Source organism: Mesoplodon densirostris, chromosome X (genome assembly GCF_025265405.1).
Source record: "Mesoplodon densirostris isolate mMesDen1 chromosome X, mMesDen1 primary haplotype, whole genome shotgun sequence".
In the NCBI taxonomy this organism is placed as follows: domain Eukaryota; kingdom Metazoa; phylum Chordata; class Mammalia; order Artiodactyla; family Ziphiidae; genus Mesoplodon; species Mesoplodon densirostris.
Window position 1 is genome coordinate 86,443,199 of NC_082681.1, and position 10,052 is coordinate 86,453,250.

At 36.6% G+C, this 10,052-nt stretch overlaps 1 protein-coding gene across 8 annotated transcripts in view; it reads left to right on the forward strand.

Annotated features, from left to right (window-relative positions):
- Positions 1 to 8,546, forward strand: part of ARHGEF9 (Cdc42 guanine nucleotide exchange factor 9) — a 207,306-nt gene extending 198,760 nt beyond the window's left edge. For all 8 annotated transcript variants that reach the window (XM_060087328.1, XM_060087326.1, XM_060087325.1 and 5 more), the window contains one exon: positions 8,318 to 8,546. In XM_060087328.1, coding sequence (XP_059943311.1) covers positions 8,318 to 8,499 — 182 coding nt within the window. In that variant the 3' untranslated portion in view covers positions 8,500 to 8,546. The remainder of the gene's footprint in view (positions 1 to 8,317) is intronic.
- Positions 8,547 to 10,052: the final 1,506 nt, after the last annotated feature.

Genomic DNA, 10,052 nt, shown 5'->3' on the forward strand with positions numbered 1-10,052 from the left:
GGAAAAGCTTTGAAGTTTCATTAGGTCCCATGTGTTTATCTTTGTTTTTATTTCCATTTCTCTAGGCGGTGGGTCCAAAAGGATCTTGCTGTGATTTATGTCATAGAGTGTTCTACCTATGTTTTCCTCTAAGAGTTTGATAGTTTCTGGCCTTACATTTAAGTCTTTAATCCATTTTGAGCTTGTTTTTGTGTATGGTGTTAGGGAATGATCTAATCTCAAACTTTTACATGTCCCTGTCCAGTTTTCCCAGCACCACTTATTGAAGAGGCTGTCCTTTCTCCACTGTACATTCCTGCCTCCTTTATCAAAGATGAGTTGGCCATATGTGCGTGGGTTTATCTCTGGGCTTTCTATCCTGATCCACTGATCTATCTTTCTGTTTTTATGCCAGTACCACACTGTCTTAATTACTGTAGCTTTGTAGTATAGTCTGAAGTCAGGGAGCCTGATTCCTCCAGCTCCGTTTTTTGTTCTCAAGATTGCTTTGGCTATTCGGGGTCTTTTGTTTTTCCAAACAAATTTTGAAATTTTTTGTTCTAGTTCTGTGAAAAATGCCAGTGGTAGTTTGATAGGGATTGCTTTGAATCTGTAGATTGCTTTGGGTAGTAGAGTCATTTTCACAATATTGATTCTTCCAATCCAGGAGCATGGTATATCTCTCCATCTATTTGTATCATCTTTAATTTCTTTCATCAGTGTCTTATAATTTTCTGCATACAGGTCTTTTGTCTCCTTAGGTAGGTTTATTCCTAGATATTTTATTCTTTTTGTTGCAATGGTAAATGGGAGTGTTTTTTTGATTTCATTTTCAGATTTTTCATCATTAGCGTACAGGAATGCCAGAGATTTCTGTACATTAATTTTGTATCCTGCTACTTTACCAAGTTCATTGATTAGCTCTAGTAGTTTTTCGGTAGCATCTTTAGGATTCTCTATGTATAGTATCATGTCATCTGAAAACAGTGACAGCTTTACTTTTCCTTTTCCAATTTGGATTCCTTTTATTTCCTTTTCTTCTCTGATTGCTGTGGCTAAAACTTCCAAAACTATGTTGAATAAGAGTGGTGAGAGTGGGCAGCCTTGTCTTGTTCCTGATCTTAGTGGAAATGGTTTCAGTTTTTCACCATTGAGGACAATGTTGGCTGTGGGTTTGTCATATATGGCCTTTATTATGTTGAGGAAAGTTCCCTCTATGCCTACTTTCTGCAGGGTTTTTATCATAAATGGGTGTTGAATTTTGTCAAAAGCTTTCTCTGCATCTATTGAGATGATCATATCGTTTTTCTCCTTCAACTTGTTAATATGGTGTATCACATTGATTGATTTGCGTATATTGAAGAATCCTTGCATTCCTGGAATAAACCCTACTTGATCATGGTGTATGATCCTTTTAATGTGCTGTTGGATTCTGTTTGCTAGTATTTTGTTGAGGATTTTTGCATCTATGTTGATCAGTGATATTGGCCTGTAGTTTTCTTTCTTTGTGACATCCTTGCCTGGTTTTGGTATCAAGGTGATGGTGGCCTCGTAGAATGAGTCTGGGAGTGTTCCTTCCTCTGATATTGTTTGGAAGAGTTTGAGAAGGACTAACACCCATTTATGATAAAAGCTGTCCAGAAAATGGGCATAGATGGAACCTACCTCAACATAATAAAGGCCATATACAACAAACCCACAGCTAACATCACACTCAATGGTAAAAGCTGAAAGCATTTCCTCTAAGATCAGGAAGAATAAAAGGATGTCCCCTCTCGCCACTTTTATTCAAGTTCTGGGAGTCCTAGCCACAGCAACCAGAGAAGAAAAAGAAATGAGCGGGATCCAAACTGGAAAAGAAGTAAAATTGTCACTGTTTGCAGATGACATGGTACTATACATTGATGATCCTGAAGATGTTACCAGCAAACTACTAGAGCGTATCAATGAATTTGGTAAAGTTGCAGGATGCAAAATTAACACTCAGAAAGCACTTGTATTTGTGTACACTATCAGCAAAAATCAGAAAGTATATAAGGAAACAATCCCATTTACCATTACATCAAAAAGAGTAAAATACCTAGGAATAAACCTACCTAACGAGGCAAAAGACCTGTACTCTGAAAACTATAAGACTCTGATGAAAGAAATTGAAGGTGCCACAAATGGAAAGATATACCATGTCCTTGGTTTGGAAGAATCAATACTGTCAAAATGACTACACTACCCAAGGCAATCTACAGATTCAATGCAATCCCTATTAAATTACCAATAGCATTTTACACAGAACTAGAACAATTTTTTTAAAATTTATATGGAAACAAAACACTCTGTATAGCCAAAGTAATCCTGAGAAAGAAAAATGGAGCTGGAGGTATCAGGCTCCCTGACTTCAGACTATACTACAAAGCTACAGTTATCAAAAAGACCTACTGTATAGCTCAGGGAAATCTGATCAATACTCTGTAATAACCTAAATGGGAAATGAATCTGCAAAAGAATAGATACATCTGTGTGTATAACTGAATTACTCTGCTGTACACCTGAAACTAACACAAAATTGTTAAACAACTTCAATATAAAACAAAAATTTAAAAAATCATTTCCAAAAATATATGGTAGTGGCACAAAAACAGAAATATAGATCAGTGGAACAGAATAGAAAGCCCAGAAATAAACCCATGCACCTATGGTCAATTAATCTACGACAAAGGAGGCAAGGAAATACAGTGGACAAAAGACAGTCTCTTCAATGAATGGTGCTGGGAAAACTGGACAGCTACATGTACAAGAATGAAACTAGAACATTCTCTAACACCACAGACAAAAATAAACTCAAAATGGATTAATGACCTAAATGTAAGACCAGATACTATAAAACTCTTTGAGGAAAACATAGGCACAACATTCTTTGACATAAGTTGCAGCAATATCTTTTTGGATCCACTTCCTAGAGTACTGAAAATAAAAACAAAAATAAACAAATGGGACCTAATTAAACTTAAAAGCTTTTGCACAGCAAGGGAAACCATAAAAAAAAAAGACAACCTGCAGAATGGGAGAAAATATTTGCAAACGAAGCAACTGACAAGGGATTAATCTCCAAGTATACAAAAAGCTCATGCAGCTCACTATCAAAAAAAAATAAACAAACAACCCAATCAAAAAGTGGGCAGAAGATCTAATAGACATTCCTCCAAAGAAGACATAGATGGCCAAAATCACATGAAAAGATGCTCAACATTGCTAATTATTAGAGAAATGCAAATCAAAACTACAATGAGGTATCACCACAAACCGGTCAGAATGGCTATCATCATACAGCCTGCAAACAAATGCTGGAGAGGGTGTGGAGTAAAGGGAACCCTCCCACACTGTTGGTGGGAATGTAAATTGATATAGCCACTGTGGAGAACAGTATGGAGGTTCTTTAAAAAACTAAAAATAGAGCTACCATATGATCCTGCAATCCCTCTCCTAGGTATATATCCAGAGAAAACCATAAATCAAAAAGATACATAAAGCACCGAGCTGATCTCCCTGTGCTATTCGGCTGCTTCCCACTAGCTATCTATTTTACATTTGTTAGTAGGGAGGTGGGGGGGAGATGCAAGAGGGAGGAGATATGGAGATATATGTTTACGTATAGCTGATTCACTTTGTTATAAAGCCGAAACTAACACACCATTGTAAAGCAATTATACTCCAATAAAGATGTTAAAAAAAAAAAGAAAGAAACATTCACCCCAATGTTCATCGCAGTGCTATTTACAATAACCAGGACATGGAAGGAACCTAAATGTTCATCAATGGATGAATGGATAAAGAAGATGTGGTACATATATAAAATGGGATATTACTGAGCCATAAAAAAGAACAAAATAATGCTATTTGCAGCTACATGGATGGACCTAGTGATTGTCATACTTAGTGAAGTGAGTCAGAGTAAGTCATATATCATATGGTATTGCTTATATGTGTAATCTAAAAAATGGTACAAATGAACTTATTTACAAAACAAAAATAGAGTCACAGATATAGAAAACAAATGTATGGTTACCAAAGTGGAAAGGGAGAGAGGGATAAATTAGGAGATTGGGATTGACATATACACACTACTATATATAAAATAAATAACTAATAAGAACCTACTGTATAGTACAGGGAACCCTGCTCAATACTCTGTAATGACCTTTATGGGAAAAGAATCTAAAAAAGAGCAGATATATGTATATGTTTAACTGATTCACTTTGCTATAGAGCAGAAACTAACACAGTATTGTAAATCAACTATATTCCAATAAAAGTGAATTAAGTCAGAAAGAGAAAGACAAATACTGTACGCTAACACATATATATGGAATTTAAGAAAAAAATGTCATGAAGAACCTAGGGGTAAGACAGGAATAAAGACACAGACCTACTAGAGAATGGACTTGAGGATATGGGGTGGGGGAAGGGTAAGCTGTGACAAAGTGAGAGAGTGGCATGGACATATATACACTACCAAACGTAAAATAGGTAGCTAGTGGGAAGCAGCTGCATAGCACAGGAAGATCAGCTTGGTGCTTTGTGACCACCTAGAGGGGTGGGATAGGGAGCATGGGAGGGAGGGAGACACAAGAGGGAAGAGTTATGGGAACATATGTATATGTATAACTGATTCACTTTGTTATAAAGCAGAAAGTAACACACCATTGTAAAGCAAGTATACTCCAATAAAGATGTAAAAAAAAAAAATAAGCAAAAGACCTAAGTAGATATTTTCCAAAGAAAATATTCCAACAGCCAACAGGTACACGAAAATTACCTCAGCATCATTAATCATCAGGAAATGCAAATCAAAACCACAATGAGATATTACCTCACATCTTTCAGAAAGGCTGTTATCAAAAGACAAGTGCTGGCAAGTGCTGGGAAGGATGTAGAGAAAAGAGACCCTTTTATACTGTTGGTGGGAATGTAAGTTGGTACAGCTGCTATGGAAAACAGTATGGAGGTTCATAAAATAATTAAAAATAGAGCTACCATATAATTCAATTTCAGTTCTGGGTATATATCTAAAGAAAAGAAATAACTATCTTGAAGAGATATCTGCACCCCATATTTGTTACTGCATTATTCATAATAGCCAAGGCATAGAAACAACCTAAGTGTCCTTTGACAGATAAATTGATAAAATAAATATATACAAACACACACACACACACAATGGAATATTATTCAGCTGTAGAAAGAGGGAAATCTTGTCTTTTCCACATCATGGACTACTAACCTGGAAGGCGTTATGCTAAATGAAATAATTCAGACAAAGAAAGACAAATACTGTATGATCTCACTTATATGGGGAATCTAATAAAACTGAACTTGTAGAAACAGAGAAGAGATTGATGTTTGCCACATGCAAGGGGTGTTGTTGGGTAGGGGAAATATGTGAATGTGGCCAAAAGGTACAAACTTTCAGTTATAAAATAAAGGAGGTTGAGGAAGTAATGTACAGCATGAAGACTAAAGTTAGGAAAACTGTATTGTATATTTGAAAGTTGCTAAGAGAGTAGATCGTAAAAGTTCTCATCAAAAGAAAAAACGTGTAACTATGTGAAGTGATGGATGTTAAGTGACCTTAATGTGCTTATCTTTTTTCGGTATATACATATATCAAATCATTATGTTGTACACCTTAATCTTATACAATGTAATATGTCTATCATGTCTCAAATTAGGGAAAAATACAAAATCTGAGCAGACAAATAACAAGTGAGATGGTTGAATCAGTAGTCAAACCTCTCAACAAAGAAAAGCCCAGGAACAGATAGATGGTTTCACTGGTGAATTCCATGAAACATTTAAAAAAGAATTAACACCAGTCCTTCTCAAACTAGTCAAAAACCTAAAAGGAACACTCTCACACTCATTTTATGAGGCTAGCATTACCCGAATACCAAAGCTGGATAAAGATACTACTAGATATCCTTGATGAATACAGTTGTAAAAATTCTCAACAAAATACTAGTGAACCAAATTCAACAGCACATAAAAGGATCATGCATCATCATCAAGTGGGATTCATCTCTAGGATGCAAGCATTGTCTACATATGCAAATCAATAAATGTGACACACCACATTTATAGAATGAAAGATAAAAATCACATGATCACCTCAATAGATGCAGAAAAAGCATTTTACAAAATTCAACATCTTTCATGATAAAATTTCTCAATAAATTGGGTATACAAAGAACATATCTCAATATAATCAATGCCTTTTATGACAAGCTCACCACTAATAACAATATTCAGAGGTGAAAGTTTGAAAGCTTTTCCTCTAATTTCAGGAATAAGACAAGGATTCCAAACCTCACCACTCCTATTCAGCGTAGCTCTTGAAGTCCTAGCCAGAGCAGTCAGACAATAAAAGGCAATTAAAGTCAGAAAGGGAGAAGTCAAATTGTCTCTGTTTACAGATGATATGATTTCATACATAGAAAACTCTAAAGACTATCCCAAGAAATAATAATATTAGAATAATAAAGGAATTCAGTAATGTTTCAGGATACAAAATCAGTGTACAGAAATCAGTTGTGTTTCACTAACAACAAACACCCAAAAGAGAAATTAAGGACACAATCCCCTTTGCAATAGCACAAAATAGTAAAATACTTAGGAGTAGGCTTAACCAAGAAGGTTAAAGATCTGCACATTGAAATCTAGTAGACATTTATGAAAGAAATTGAAGAAGACACAAATAAATGGAAAGATATCCCATATTTATGGATGATAAGAATTAATATTGTGAAAATGTCCTTACTATACAAAGCCATCTGTATACTTGCTGTAATCCTTATCTCAAATTCCATGGCATTTTTCATAGAAGGAGAGAAAACACTCCTAAAATTCATATGGAACCACAAAAGACCCCAATTAACCAAAGCAATTCTGTTAAAGAAGAACAAAGCTGGGGCAATCATGCATCCCAACTTCAAACTATATTACAAAGCTATAATAATCAAAAAATTATGGTACTAGCATAAAAAACAGCATATAGATCAATGGAACAGAATCAAAAGCCCAATTATAAACCCACACTTATGGTCAACTAATATTTGGCAGGAGGCCAAGAATATTCAGTGGGGGAAGGATAGTCTCTTTTATTAATGGTACTGGGAAAATTGGTTGTTTACATGCAAAGGACTGTATTGGACCCCTATATTACACCACTCACAAAAATTAACTCAAAATGGATTAAAGACTTAAGTGTAAGACCCACATCTATAAAACTCCTAGAAGAAAGCAGGGAAAATACTCCTCAACATTGATCTTGGCAATGAGTTTTTGAATATGACACCTAAAGCAAAGCCAGAGAAACAAAAATAAGCAAGTGGGACTACATCAAACTAGAAAGCTTCTGCACAGCAAAAGACAATCAACAAAATGAAAAGGCTACCTATACAATGGGAGAACCTTTTTATAAACCATACACCCAATAAAGACACACACACACACACACACACACACATATACACACTGTGGAATACTATTCAACTATAAAAAGAAGGAAATCCTGCCATTTATGGAAATATGTATAGTCTTTAGGGAGTTATGCTGTGTGAAATGTCAGACAGAAAAATACAAATACAATACATCACTTATATATGCAATCTGAAAAAGGCAAAATTATAGAAAGAGAAAGTAGGTTGCCAGGGGTTGGGGTTGGGGAAAGTGGGGCTATGTTGGTCAAAGGGCACAAACTTCTAGTTATATGATGAAATCATTTTGGAGATATAATGTACAGTATGGTTAATATGTTAACAATACTATATTGTATACTTAAGGTAATTGTGTGAGGTGATGGATGTGCTAACTAAACTTATTGTGGTAATTATTTCACAATATATATGTATAATGAATCATCACATTGCATACCTTAAACTTACACAACATTGTATGTCAGTTACATCTCAATAAACCTGAAAAACAATAACAAGAACAAAAACAAAACAACAAAATACTGGATTTTAGAAAAGAAGTGGTTCCTTCCCACTGAAGTGTGAATGTCTTAATATGTTATATGATACTACTTCCAGGGTAATGGGATCAAGTCATCAAACAAAGGCAAACAGAGAAGCTATAATGTTGAAATTTCAGACACTGACCAGCAGATGAGAAAGGTATTTGGGAGCAGCAGAGAGATCATCCTTGCATTCTGAATCATATGCTGTGTGCCTCAGCCTATTCTGTTCTGAATAGAGATAAGGATTAAAAGTGGGCACTAGGTGCTTTGAGAAGCCCTTTGCTACCTAATTTATACCATTTCCCTTTGATCTCCCGTCTACTCTAGGTGTCACCTCTGCTCGCTCAGTTCCTCCTTCCTACCCACCACCGCAGGACCCGTTAAACCAGGGCCAGTACCTGGTCCCTGATGGCATCGCTCAGTCGCAGGTCTTTGAGTTCACCGAACCCAAGCGCAGCCAGTCACCATTCTGGCAAAACTTCAGCAGGTTAACCCCCTTCAAAAAATAATACCAACAGGGAGGCAGATAATTTTAAAAATAAAGTAAATAAAATTATATTTATAGATGGACCTTTTTTCGGAGAAGCACTGTTGAAATTTATATATATATATATATATATATATATATATATACATATATATATATATACACACATACATATACACACACACGCATACACACACACATGCACACAGGACCTTGAGTGTACACACACACACACACACACACACACATGCAGAAGGACCAAAAATGTTTTCTGTTGTTTTGGGGAAGTAAAATCTGTAGTTGGTAGGAAGAAGTACCAATGAATTCCAAACACATGATCCCTTCTTAAAAAGTTTTCCATTCTTACTCTGTCCCCCTCCCCTTTACTTTCAGAAAATGACATTTCTATTTGTTCCTTTTCTTGTTGAGATAATCTTTTTGCTCTCCTGTGAGTGATTCATTGACTTGTCATTATTAACATAGATGTGTTTGTATTGTTTTTTAGTTTCCTGATGATACTGATGCTGATGACTTTTGAATTTAATTTGATGTGGTGGAGTTTGGGAGTTTTGAATTTCTTTTTTTCCTTTTCTTTTTCACTGGGTAAAGGGAGGATCCCCTTCCTCCACTCCCTCAACTGATCATCTGCGAATATTCCTGCAGCCCTGCAGTTGCCCCAAATAGCCTTTTCCCTGCATCTTCTGTCCTCAGTCATGCCAGTCTGGACATGCTCTGTTGTGCCCTGTGACATAAGTGCTCAATATTTCTATTGCTTTCACTGTGTTTTAGGTGTTGTAGAGGGATCAAAACTAAGCAGAAACAAGAGAATGTCAGAGTAATGATGCTGGAGAGGACTTCTGTTCAGGGAGCATTCTGCATTTGGGCTATTTCTTCTGCTAGCACTGGGGTTTCCCATGTTGCAGCACTGCTGGGTCATGCCAGTTTTGTATCTGGGGTTTAGTTTGGGTCAGTTTTTCTCTTCTTCATGCCACTTTGGTTATGGTATTTCTTCTAGGCTTGTCCCTCCCCTAACCTAAAAAATCTGAACTAGAAGTAAAGAGGCTGAGACTCTGCCTCCTGGAGGAGGGATTCAACTGCCTCCAGTACCAAGTAGGTTTAGAGTAGGACTCCCCACTGCAACCGGGGGCCTGGTTGTACCTGCTTCCCATTGGCAGATTGTTTAGGCAGCATTGCTGGAGTCTGTGAGAGGTCAAGACAGAGCCCACCTGACCAAGATCATCAACTGTATTCAAATTATTGACCTGGACAGAATCAAATGCTGATAGTAACCTCTTATAGGAAAGAACAAAGATGGACACGGAAAGAGATAACCTCAGCCCAAGATATGTACTTATAGTTCCTAACTTATGTGAAACTTCCCCCATTGTTAGCCGATTGCATGGATAATCTTCCATGGCTCCTTCCTTCCCCTCTTCCTGTCTTCCTTCTTTCTCCTGCTCTCCCCTGCACAGGAGGGTTGCTGGTATGAGCATAGTTAAAGCACTTCTGGCACTCAAAGACTGCCCTGTTTCCAACATTCTCCCATCCCACAACATTTGAAGTAAGCAAGCGAGG